At 40.5% G+C, this 13,725-nt stretch overlaps 1 protein-coding gene across 1 annotated transcript in view; it reads left to right on the top strand.

The window, feature by feature from the left end:
* Nucleotides 1-13,023, top strand: part of maml3 (mastermind-like transcriptional coactivator 3) — a 129,235-nt gene extending 116,212 nt beyond the window's left edge. Inside the window, exons 5-6 of the mRNA XM_016667131.1 lie at nt 6,054-6,132; nt 8,988-13,023. Of these exons, the coding sequence (XP_016522617.1) occupies nt 6,054-6,132; nt 8,988-10,075 (1,167 nt within the window). The 3' untranslated portion in view covers nt 10,076-13,023. The remainder of the gene's footprint in view (nt 1-6,053; nt 6,133-8,987) is intronic.
* Nucleotides 13,024-13,725: the final 702 nt, after the last annotated feature.

The raw sequence follows: 13,725 nt of genomic DNA, 5'->3' as shown, positions 1-13,725 counted from the left end.
ACACGTCTAAAACTCTGCCTGCCTTCTTCACATAAAGAAGTACAGCGCTTGAAAAATGTGCGAGAAGTGGAGCGGCCGTGTCGTTTGACCTTGTATACGTTAGTATGGCGCCCTCTAGTGGCTTTTAAATCTGTCGGCATAATTAATGTGTAGACCTGGTTTATACAAAATTCTACAGTGCCATGTTCACTTCTTGAACAAACCACGGAGGCCTTCACAGGACAGTGACCAATTACTTGACCTCTGAAGACAGTTTATTAAACTGGACTGTATTTGGTTGTATCAGAGTAAAGGGGGCTGCAGACAGATGTAAAAAAAAAAATGTCTCAATTTCTTCCACTTCAAAACTATGTGCTACTTATTGGTATTGAAAAAAAAATATCACATAGAGTACTAGGCCTACTTCACAAGAAGAGATTTTTTTCCTGACGCTTTGTGATGTAATAAGACATTGTGATTTGAACCTTAGGATTTATGATAAATAATGTAATAGAAAAAAAGCTAAATCTTTGCTCAGCTCTTTTTTGTTTTTTAATTTTACCTTAATTGCAACATTTGTATCATAATTATGATTATGATAAATCATAATTTGTCATAATTATGATAGTAATTAAATAATAATAATACATATTTGCTAATATGTATTATTAGTAAGTACATATTTTTTGGCATTGGATTTTTGACTTTCTTTACATTTAACATTTATTCATTTCTTCTTTCCATATTCATATAATGTTATAATAGAGAGAGAGTGAGAGGAATTGAAAATTAAAATATTGAATGTAATCTGACTTTTTTTTGAGTATTTTACTTTTATTTTTTTATTATTATCTTAATGTGTTTTATTTACTTTAATTACACTTTTTCTAGATTTTTCTGTTTTTCTACGTCATTCGTTTATTTGAAATGTTACCAAACTTTCAAAGTTTAATCTGAAACTGTGTAATAGAATGATTACTCCATTAATAGTAAAAATAAATCGATCCATTTAAACTTTATTATTTACATTTTGAACGATAACTGACCTTAATCTGGACACTTTGACCTTACCTAAACATTCCCTAAACATGTTAAATCTCGGCTCCTCCGTCAGCACGTGAGGAGGAAATGAATGAGAAGAGAAAACGGAGCAATCGAGCAGAGAGTGGCTGCTGAAGCAGGAAAAGCAGGGTTAACGGCGCTCAACTCATCTGGACTACCCGGGCTAACTTTAGCTACATGTGCTGAGGTCGATTCCGACTGCAACGATGCCCACGGTTACTTTACCGCCGAAGGAGAACGCTCTCTTCAAGAGGATTTTGGTGAGTTATTCGTTAAAGGGCCGCCCGGTCACCAGCAGCCGACTTTTGGGGTTTGATCATCAGTGAGCTGACAGCCGCTTCAGCATGATACCAAAATGTCATCATTGAGTAAGTTAGCTCGCTAGCTAGCCTGGGCCTTAATATGCGCTGTCACTGCTCTGCGTTAACTGCTGGCAGTGATATTATGACTGTTCTGAAAAACCTTGTTGTTTATATTAAACCACTGCGAATAGTGCAGTTGTGTGGCTGATATTATGCACAGTTGACAGTCAGCTAGCGTCAGGCCCCGCCGTTTGTCACAACAAACAGCCTCCATGTAAGCTAACTCCCTAGCCACACGTTAGCCTCCAAGTTAGCTTCCACTTTCTCACCTAATGGCTCATTTCTGAATGTAATGTGGCGTTTGCCTTTTCACTTTTTATCGAATACAGACGGGCACGCTATCTGTTATATGTCCTACATTAGAAACTAGGGCTGCTCTAAAGTTTTCGGGAAATTTCGGGGTTTCTAATCGGCTAAAGCTAGTCAGCCTCGCTAGCTGGGGTAAGCGGTCTGTCAGTTAGTGTTGATTAAAGTCTTTTTTGCGCTGTTGCAGCTGCTGCTCGCGATTAGATCAGGGCAGATTGGGGTTGTGCTATTTTTTTTTTTGCACGGAGGAAAAGCACAGCCAGGAGCGGTGTGAGCGTGTCACCGTGTTTGTAGCGGATTTAGGCCTGTTCATCCATCCCTGTGCTCCATGTATGCATCTGCCTGTAGCCTCGCTGTGAACTTGTCTGCACGCTGACAGGTGTGGCACAAAATTACTAATCAAGCTTTGCCTCGGTTTGATCATATTCTCACCGAAGGGACTGCTTTATACTTCTACCACGGTTTGTGTTGTGTATATTATTGTACTTTAGTGCGGGTATTTGTACAGTAGCGACACACTTTCCAGGAACCAGTGTGTGCAGGTAAATCACCATTATCCGGTTCAGATAAACATGATTGTTTTGAGAGCCGGTGGCTCTGTAGGGAGCCAGAGGATGTTGACCTCATTTAGCAGACCGCTACCAGTCAGCAGGTCTACAACGGGCTGCATAAAAAAAAAAAGACTGTAATCTGCACTTGAATTTTCAAACTAATCACTTCTGCACATGGCATTGTGGTGTTGTGTGGTATTAAAGCTATTATTGGTCGTAAAATTGACAATTTTGACTCGGTCTTACTATTTTGGTCATTAAGTGCTTAATAAGAAGTGTTCAAATTTCCCATACAATTAATTAAGTTAAATGTTATAGTCTGAAAGTGACTCTAAACAACCTGCTAAGACTTATTTATTGGTGCCTATGATCTCAAATAGCTACAGCTGACAAATTGTAAAACTATTACTTTAAATCATCAGCTGTCAAAGCGGTACATAATTCCCCCCTCGCAGCTATGAATTAGCGACTGGTCTGTATGAAACTTTGGGTGGGAAACGGCTCAGATTTCACATCCTTAAAAAATATTTATGAAGGCTGAAATACAACGGGGTGAAGGGTTGAAATGAGCAGAATAGTTCTTCTTCATTAATATAATAATCTTTATGAAACTGGACGATATACTAACTACATGGTTCTGCACAAGTTATTGCAAATGTGTCAGTGTATTAATGCTACTACAATACAGTCAACAATAATATTATGAATCTCATGATTTCCTGCTGTGGTGCTTGGCTAATGGCGTGTCCAGTATGTCCCCCCCCCTAAAAAAAAAGATGTTACAGTTATTTGTGTGCCAGTTTGTCAAATAAACATCAGTGTGACTTTAGCAGCATTAAGAGTATTGCAGAAAAAAAAAAAAGAGAAATCAGACAATCGTATTTCTCTTTTTAAAAAAATAATGTAAAATCTGGGTTTGGTTTTCCTCTTGGGTTCTTCTCCAGCTCTTGTTAGGAGTGCACAGAGAAATACTTTATTCCTAATTTCCCAAAGGGGATCTGCAGCATAATATTGGATGAATAGGATGCTTGTAGAATAAGTTTTAGAACATATAGAATTGGTTTGTGTTAAAAGTTGGATGTTTCACTATCAGGGTGTTGTGTTTATTTTTTTTAAAGCTTTTCCACTTGTAGAGCAGCCAAGTCTGTTGGCTGCTTTAACTGTTGCAGGTTAGCTTTTATCTTTCGACTTTGCACATCTATGTGAAACAAAATTACAATTTGGTTAAGAAAGGCACAGCATTATAGTATTTATGTTGTGCACAATATAAAGGTGATCACAATGAATCAACATTAAAGCTTTGGGTTGTGGAGCAGAGGTGACGTAGCATGACTAGCCAACAAGCTCTGGTGGCTGATTTCTAAACTTTTCTGTTTCAACTGTTCAGCCAAACATAGCAGACAATTGGCTGTGCGGCACCTCAAACCCTGAGCTGCCGCATTGCACATCTGTCATGTGTCACAGAATGACCTTCCTTTAAAACCCAGGAATGTCAAGGCCTCTAAGAGCACCTGCAAAATTATCTATTTGTTTCAAGACATCTTTTCTATATTAAGTAATTAAGAATGTTCTGAGAAATTTTCTTTTGGCCAAACTCGTATATATTTTTATTTACTTTACTTTTCAGTACTGACCATTTTGGAACTAGGGCAGTGTAACTATCGATTTTGCGATATATATCGATATTTTCTTTCTTAGAAAAAAATCGATATTCATCTGCAAGTATCGTAACATCCAACTGTCACCTTGCTCACTCACTGCTTGCTTCACCGGGAGAGTGATTAGGTCATCAGGTTTAGAGTGATTCCTTCAGATTTTAAGTGTCAAGGTTAAAAAGGTATCAAACTATTCAGAGCAGGGTACTTGGTGCACTTTATTTACTTTACAAATGCATGTAAGCTACAGTTTGTAATGTTTCAATTAAAAGAAACATGTTTTCTCACCACTTCTTTGATTCATTTTGTCCAGCTGTCGACTTTAAGTCTGTGTCCATGGACATGATTTTAATCAGTTTTCAGTTAAATGAATTCAATCCAACTCTATAACAGTCACAAAATGTCACCAAAATCACTCTGTCCCTCTAAAATCTTTCAGAAAATCGCAAAAGTGTATTGAATTGTATCGTTTGCTGAATATCGCAATATATATCGTATCGTAAGCAGAATATCATGTATCGTATCGTGAGATTATTGTATCACTACAGCCCTATTTGGAACTCAAAATTCTAGACTTTTTTGCCCGAACCATATCCAAATGCCAGAAAGTTTCAATGACATCATACTCGGGCGTGGAAGTTGACTTATTCATTTATTTACTTATTGGGCGTAGATATGTAGAAAGCTATTTAAGGAAAACTGCATTGTTTTAAGCGTGAGGCATGTCTGCATTTTAATTTGTGTGCAGGAGAGTGAGGGAGAGCGAGACTTTCAGCAGGTAACGGGAAGGCTGAAGAGGGTACAGGAATGTTGCTGTGTTTCATCCATTTGTTGCTTCGATCAGCAAATGCTTCAAACTTTTGGTCTTTAAAATGTGAACTCCATTATCGTGTTTAAAGACATTAGTAAAACCAGCAAATACTGGCTTTCAGACACACATGATCTGATATCACATCTGATCCCAATGTAATTAGTGACAGCTCGGGGCGTTCCTAACATCATTTGATCTTATTGGCTGCTGTTTAACTATGCTCAGATGTTTAGCAATAGAACAAAGAAAAGTTTCTGATCTCACCAACGATTTTTCTGAATTTAGCTGCAACATTAATTAAACTGAGCATTTCTGCAATATGAAAGTCAGCTTCCAGCCAGCATGGTATGAAGTGCTTCGTAACATTAAAGCTTGTTGTGGCAGAGCTTTTTCTCTCTTTCAGTCTGACTTCCTTTCACACAGAATGTGGTGTCATCGCTGAAAACAGGCTTTGAAAAGTTTCGTCAGACTCAAAACGTTGGCACCGGCAGAGAGCCCCTGCAGCCTCGAGCCACATGCTCTGGCAGATTTTCTCTCCAACTCAGGGGGCCGAGTTATTTTTGTGAGGAGCATGCCGAGAGAGCGCAGCTGGTTGTGTTAATGTTGCTAAATTTATATTAAAATACGCAGATGCTTACGGCGTCATCAGCGTTCATGGCTTTTTTTTTTCTTTCTCTCTTTCTTTTGTTAAAATAAAAATTATTTGTAATGTGAAATTTCACCAATTCTGCAGGATTCTTCACTTTTATGTAATTGTAAAGCTTATAGGGAAGTTCCTCTGTTTAAGAGGAAGTGTGTTTTCACACATTCGATTTTATATTATTGTCATACATGCATAACAATTTATGCCGTCCGACGGCTCATTTTGGGATATATCAGCTTTTCATGCATGAAGCAGGATTGCAGTTGATATTCAGAAACGTATTCGTCCAGCACAAACAAATGTAGAGGGAAAAAAAAATATCAAAGCCAAAAACTGTCAGAAAAACCCTACACTATCCATTTTTATTTGTCTACCCCACATGTTGCGCTTCGGCAGCATTTTGGGTCATAAACAAGCTCATGTTCCAGCCAACTGTGGCATGTGAAGCTCATGTCGTCCTCCTTCTTCCTTTTTGTTTAATTTTAGCGGTTTGTGGGTCAGCGAAATGCCATCTGCCACATTAGNAAAGTTTGTTTTATTTGGATTTTCCCCTTCATTTTTTTTTTCATGAATGGTGCTGCATGATGATGTCAAGTCCTAAGCAGATTTATCTGACCTGAGAGAAGGTTGTGCAGTTCTAACATGTGCTCATAATTATTTGTATTTGTGTGTGTGTGTGTTTAGCTCCAGCAGCAGCAGCATCTCCCCAGACAGATGGGCCAGGGCCAAAGGAATCCATACCCCCAAGTCAATCAGTACCAAGGTAAAACACACAAAATACCCGAGTTCATTCCATAAAAGGTAGCAGGCAGCCAGACAGTCTTGTCTACAAGGCTCCGCCTCACATTTCATCACATTACAACCACAACCTCAATGTGATTTAATGGGATTTCATGTCACAGAAATACCAAAGAGAAGTGCACTTTTGTGACACTGAAGGAAAATGACGCATTGTTGACAAACACTTTTACTGGGCAAGACGACGATGCTAAATATCAGTCCAGAGCTACAATGCAGAGGTTTAGTTCAAAGCATATTCGTGTGAAGGTCTGGCCTAGTCAAAGTTCAGACTTAAAGTTGGCTGAAAATCTTTGAGAAGATTTAAAAATGAATTTGCCCAGACAATCAGACTGAGCTTTGGCTATTTTACAAAGAATTGACTGCAGTGGAGACGTACCCCAAATATTTGCAGGTGTAATTAAAGTAAAAGGTAGTTCTGAAACAAGTATAAACTGAAGGAGTGAGAATACAAATGCACAACTTACTTTTCAAGATTTTTTTTTTCAAAATATTTTTGAAAATTGTCATTTTCCTTCCACTTCTTACTGCTTTGTATTGATCCCCCTTGCATACAATAAAAATAAAATGAATTGACGTTTGTGGTGCTAAATGCTAAATGTGAAAACGAGTCCTGTTGTGACTGATTGTATCTCCAGCTGTAGCTCGTCTAATAAGTTAATATATAATACAGACAACCAGCACAAAACTGTTTCTGCATCTCTTGTCAGTTCAGGGGTTAGAATCTAAAAGCAGCTCTGACCAAATATTCCTGTCAAACCCGTCCCTGTCGCTTTTATCTGCCTCAGTCAGATATATATCAGTCATCTCTGAGTTGCTCTTTCTCCTCTCTTCTGCCTCATTCTCTCTGGGAAAAAAAAAAAATCCTGATCTGCCTGTTACCAAGGCAACTTGTCCGTCCTGCATCCCCCAGAGTTCTGGGGAAGTCAGTGAGATGGATGAGACGAGGGAAGTGGGAGTGGAGGAGAAAGGGATGGGGGTTGGGGAACTGGCAACAAGAGGAAGAGGTAGATGGTCCTGGTAGGTAGAACCTGAGGTTGGGAATGGAGGAGGAGTGAAGATGAGTGGGTGAGAGGATGATGGAGAGATGGAGGAGGGGAGTCAACACTCAAGCCATTTATAGCCATTAGTCTGTCTGCAAGTCTGGGAAGGTAAGGTGGAGAGGAAGATGATGCCAGATGAAACTATTGTAGATATGCAGCCAGAGTAAAGCTGTGCGGTATTAGGACAACATGTGGCATGTGATGAGATTGGTGAATGTTGCCGTGAATGAAACAAATCATTAATAAGTGTTAATGTTCATAGAAAACATAGACCTCAGAAATTTGGTAAACAATTCAGAAAATTTCCAGCTTCTTTGGGATGGTGGCAAGAAGTTGCATCAATATGTGGATAATGTCTCCATTTATGAACTCAGCTGTGAGACAATTGATGGATAAAACTGAAGAATTTAAAGAGTCGTCATCTAGTTCAGCTGACTTGCACGGGCCAAATACATATACAATTGCTATAAATATTATATTGGAGCTTGTTATGCACACCCTCTGAAATATAGCATCCAACCAGTCCACTTTGATTGTGGTATTGCTCATATTGTCTTAGCTGGTAGCATTCATGAGTTTCTTCCTACTTGTGAGCCTGGATTGCATTATCCATCAAGTTCTCACTCGTCTGTTACATTTCAGGTCTGCGCTTTAAGAAGAGGGATTAGTGGAGTGGTGTCAGTATTGGGCCTATTAAAGGATTTAGAGCCATTTTCACTTCCTCAGGCTCCTTCAGTTCTGCTTTAATAGGAGAAACTGTGAAAATGAGTTGCTGGTGCTCAACTGTTTTTATCTGTGCCATGTTTTGGCGAACCGAGGTTAGACGGGACATATTTTTGAGATTCAGGATTTCATTTGTCACACGCTCTGTTATGCATGCGTAGCACACAGTGAAACATGCCCTGAATCATTCCTTGGCTGGAGGATAGACGGAAGGAAAATATGAAACTAGAAATCGCAAGAGGCAACCCAGGAAATGTGCTGAGGAATAAACAGGAAGGAAAAATGAGCAACCGTGACTGTCGTCGTGGGTAGATTGCTGGCTGAGCACAAATTTTCAGTGTCGTCTTTTATCAACAGTGGATATATTGCACCTGAATGATGAAGTAAATAAATAAAAAGACGGTTACTGGGGTGGGAAGCGTCTTTGATCATTATAATGATTTGATCCCTCCGTAGGTCCTGTTGGTTACAATAGTGAGACCAAGATGTGATGCTGATGATCAGAATGCTTTTTACAGCAGCCATGTAGCTAAGTGTCACTGGGTGGTAAATCCACTTGTGACCTGAGAAAGTATGTGAGTATAGCAGGTGAGATCATGTGTAGGATGAATCCAGGTGTGTGATACTGTTTATCTTTTCCACTGGAGTAGGAATGACTTCTTTCTGCAGTGGTCCACCACCGTCTTCTCTGTTTTATTCTGACATTCAAGAGGAACTGGGTTTTTTTTCTGGTATCTTCTGACCTGTATCCTCCACATCTTCCATGAAGTCTGTCTCACGATTGTTCAAACTATGAGGAGTCAAAGTCGTAGATGTAAAGGGGCTCAAAATACACCAACCTTGTGGGACTTCTGTTTGGAGGTTGATGGTCCTGGACAGTTAGAGGTCCACCTTCTCTACAGGGTAGACTATCTGAGGGGAAGTCCAGCACCATACAAACAATTTCATAAACATAATTCCTAAACCTCAGCATTTATTTGTTGTATTTTTTTGTCCATTCCCATTTGTCTGTCTTTTTTTATTGTTCTAACATCTCTTTAATTTCCATTCATAGGTCCTCCACAAGATCTGGCATCCAGAAGCCAATCGCTCCAAAATATGCGGTCCTCTCGTCTCCTCCAGCAGCAGCAGCACAACCAGCAGCAGATGGTCCAGATGAATTCTGTTCAGGGTCAAGGTGGTCCAGTGGGACCTCAAGCCGACATGGGACTATCCTATGGCACCCAGGGGTCCAACCAGGGTGCCTTATATGGCCTCAACCCTTCAATGAGCCAAATGATCCACCAGCAGCAGCACCAGAACCAAAGCGTCCAAGCCTCCATGGGTCTTCCACCACAGCACAACCCTGCCGGAGGGCCTCCTCGGCAGGCGGGTGCGGGTCCTGGACTCGGAGGTATGCCCGGGGGCCCCGGGAGCGGCGGGGCTGGAGCTTATGGAGGGCAAGGGATGTTAATGAACTCCATAGCTCAGCAGCCCCTCAAAGGCCCCGCCAAAGCCCAGTCTCAGAGACTGCAAAGCATGCTAGGAGGCGGAGGAGGTGGAGCTGGGATGGCGGCTGGCGGCTGGCCACAGCAGCAAGGACAAGGTCTACAGGCCATGGGGGGAGGAGTCGGAAGGACTACAGGAGGAGCAGGAGGAGATATGGTGGGGTTCACCTCCTCCCAGGCTTACGGTATGCAGCCGGGTCAACCTCCACGTATGACCAAGCAACACTTTCCAGGTTCTGGACAGGCTGGCCAAGGAATGGACCCCAGAGTGGGCAACCCGGCTGCAAGTATGGGCAGCCCAATGATGCGCCCTCACATGGGCAATCAGCCGAGGACCAATCAGCCCCGACCCATGGTCATGAACCAGGGGATTACCCAAGGGATGATGGCCCAGGGGATGTCTGGGATGGGGGCTTTTGGGCCGGGTCCAGGAGGCCCAGGAATAGGGGGAGGAGGAGGTGGACCCTATGGACCAGGAGGAGTTGCAGTTGGGGGTCAGCCACAGGGCTACCAAAGGACAGCCAATCAGGACATGTCATCCTATGGGTACGGGGGCGGGCCCTCAGGAGGGGGAGCCTTTGGTTTGGGTGACGGATCGGGGGCGGAGCTGGACTCGGGCGACGGGTGGATGGACGAGCTTTTCCAGAACCAATAGCCAATGGGGAACATTTTCAGAATGAACTCAACTTTGGGACATAACCTGAGAAAGTCCAACAGAAAGTAAGACATGACATAGACTGGCATGTTTTGTTTTGTAAAACATGAGAGAGATTATAAATAAGTTCTGGTATTATGTTTTCTGTGTGTATGCGTGCGTGTGTGTGTGTGTGTGTGTGTGTGTGTTTGAAATGGAAGGAGCTCTCACACGTCTTGTGCATATTATTGAAAAACAATATAAGAATTAGGAGGTGTGTTTTGTTAGTTTCACTCGTTTCTCCCCTGGAGTAAATTTTCCTTACAATCTAGTGTTTGACAGCGATTCCCGTTTACACCGCTTAACTTTGAACCCAAGCTTTTCCCAAACCGCAGGCTGATGAAGAGGAAGACAATATCGTTCTCAAGACGACAATTTATTTGTGTGACACCCTGTTCAGTGCTTCAGATCTCTCAGCTCTATCCTCTCAAAGCTCCCATTTCCACTCTCAACTCTGTTTCCCCCCACATATATATACATACACTCTCACCCAAATCTGTACCCCTACTCTCCCTCCAGAGACTCATTCATCACTCACAGCACTCATTTCTCTGTTTATATTGGGCACATCGCAAATGATGTTCCACTATTGTGCAACACAAGCACAGGCTAGCCTCTTGTGCTTTTTGCTAGGCAACCCACCCATAATTTCTCCTTTTTTTTTTCTTTTTTGAGGGAGTTTGTTTCATTTCCTGCATTGTGTAGCACTGTATAATGGTTTTGAGTGAAGAGAACAAAGCGAAGGACAGGAGTGGGATAGGACAGACAACTACAGCACAGCATACACAGTGACAACAAACAAAGACGCTGACACGTGTGTGAACCAGTCTGTGGGACACAAGCCGCAGCCCATACATCAGCCAAAAATGATCGCTGGGCCCTGAATGTACTCAAACACCACAAGTGACTTTATTTTGTTTTGAGGGGAATTTCTAGAGAAGCTCACCTGCAGTGCCTTGCAAAACTCCTTCAACTTTTCCATATTTTGTCATGTTACAGTCCCAAACTTTAATGTATTTTTTTTACATGGATTTTATATTATAAACCAACTCGAAGTGAGGCAAATTTGGGGAAATGGAAGGGAAAGTAGGCTGGGTTTTCAAAATTGTTCACAAATAAATGTTGTAATAATGTATGGCAGGCATTACATCAGAGGGGTGGTGTTTGTAAAAAGTCTTGCCACGGATTCCAAATGGGATTTAAGTGTGAATTTAAATGACCGATCTAAATCACTACACTGTATCTCAATAAAGTGGTAGTGAATACAAATGGAATATTTTTTCATTTTGTGAAATTAAAAACCATGCATTATGTTTTTTTTTCAATTACAGTTATGTGCATCGCTGTGCTGGTTGATCATCACATAAAATCCCAGTAAAATGGTCTAAAGTTTGTGCCTATAATGTGAAAGAAATGTAAAAATAAAAAAAAATTGAGGAGTATGAATACCTTTGCAAGGCAGTGTAGTTTATTCCTGTTTTATCTCTTAACATCATCGCAGGCTCTGTCCATAGCCTGCAGTATGTCTGTCCATCCTCCTGTCGCAGCACAGCCTTCCCATCAGCCCTGCTTTACACCACAGCTGAAACTCTGCTGCACTATTGGGGGGAAAAAACACAAGCAGCCCTGTTTTTGTTCACAAACCACTGCTCAAAAAGTTGATTTTGGCCTTGCAGGCCAACAATATTTAGCTATAAAGGCTCTCAGTGGGTTCTACTTCCCTGTAGGGAACTGTTGGCTTTACGTCAGCTGCTCATGCTTTCATTCACCATCACCTTCATCAGACTGCCTCATCTTGAGCCCTGAAATGTAAACATAAAGATATAACATAGGTTTTTATTGCTGTGGTTCTTGTCAACATGTTGCATCTCTAAATGTTTTGTATTATTCAGTGAAAGACAAGAGTGTCTGTTTTTAGGACAATGATGTAACCTACAAAACCAAAAAGCCTTCTGTTCTTATGGTTGTTGTCGTCGTCGTGAAATCCAGCCCTTTAATAGAACTCGGTCGTCCTGTAAGCGTTGCAAATGAGGCTCTATTTTTTTTTTGTTGTTGTCACATGCGGATTTGTTTGCGGGGTTGTAGCACTCGACCAGTTTTCGTCAAGGAAAAAATGGTTGAATAATTTAGACCCCGCATCAGCGCTTTAAACTCACAGATTGTCGAGTCTGCTTTCCAGGACAAAGGAAAAAAAAAAAGGAATTTCATTCTTCCAGAACTCCGACGTGCGCCCAGGCAGGCTCGGACTTCAGTTCCACGCCAAAGTGGAAGGAGAAAGGTGTTTGAAGGCCCTCTGTGTCTGTCTTGTCCTTTTTTAGAAGTGAGAGCTCTGAGATCTGGTTTGGAAATGATTTCAGACAGAGAACAGAAGCTTCCTCCAAATATCACAATACTGGGACCAAGTCTGTAGACAACATTTTAACAAAAATGGTTGTTGTTGATGTTCTTTGTTTTTATTTTATTTTATTTTATTTTATTTTGTTTTGGGGGTTTTTTTACTGGTGCTGACATATATATGTGATTATGAGAAAAAAGTATATAAAAGATGATGGCTATTTGTAAATATGTTTTTACAGGTTTAAATACATCAGATATTACAGTCTCTACTCTGTAAAGAATTTACTGTTTGTTGAAAAATAGAGAAGTATTTTTCTTTTTTCTTTTCCGGTTTCACTTTTAATCCATCTGAGCTATGCCATTGCACTTCAGACAATGTCTTACTACTAATTTGTATTGTAAACCTCCTCTCTATTTTTTTTTTAGTTTGAGATTTTGTTCTTAAGCAGTGCTTACTTCTTTTTATCTTGTACAGAATATTGAAATGTTAACAGAAGAGAATTACAGAAGATTTTTTGTTTTTGTTTTTTCAAAAAGATACAATAAAAAGAGAATGTTCTCGCTGGTCATATTAAACTGATGTTCTGTTATTTATAGGGTTCCTTTGAATTGTCAACATCTTTAGGTATCTGCAGTCGTTCTTTGTGTTATCAGAAATCACGTATTTTTTTCCCCCACATATTGACACTTTTGTCCTCACTCTTCTTTAAAGGAATCATATGTTCATTTCACTCCATTTTTATTTAAAATAAGCAATTGTCAAACAGTTGATATGCAATACAAAAAGATTTCCAGTGTCTTTAAAAAGAGAAACAGGCCCACAGCATCACTGCTCCTCTGCTGTACTTAACGGAGGGGTATATATATATATATATATATATAAACACTCCAAATACAAAACTCAGGAATTAAAATTACATAACTACAAAAGAAACTGGGGTCCATAATGACCAGCATGTGGAAAAATTATCTGTTCTACATTCTGAGCTAACATTTTAACAGCAAAATTTGTTTTGCTGAAAGAGGTGATCACACAATGTATCAAACATTGTTACAAATATAGAATATTAAAGGGGGTAGTATTGTACATCAGGGTAGCTCAGCTGGTCAGTATTTATCGATAATTCAGCTGCATTTGCTCATTTAGACAGACCTGGGATAAAAACTGTTCAGCTGTTTGTTCGGGGTCTTGCCTCTTTTAGACTAACGGCCTAAAAGAGTTATGCACATGCAAAATCGCACTACAGTTACATGACAGTCTTCAAGGGTTTTCT

The sequence above is a fragment of the Poecilia formosa genome, unplaced genomic scaffold (genome assembly GCF_000485575.1).
Source record: "Poecilia formosa unplaced genomic scaffold, Poecilia_formosa-5.1.2 Scaffold11, whole genome shotgun sequence".
NCBI lineage: Eukaryota > Metazoa > Chordata > Actinopteri > Cyprinodontiformes > Poeciliidae > Poecilia > Poecilia formosa.
Note: the sequence above shows the minus strand (reverse complement) of the source record. Positions and strands in the feature narration are given on the sequence as shown.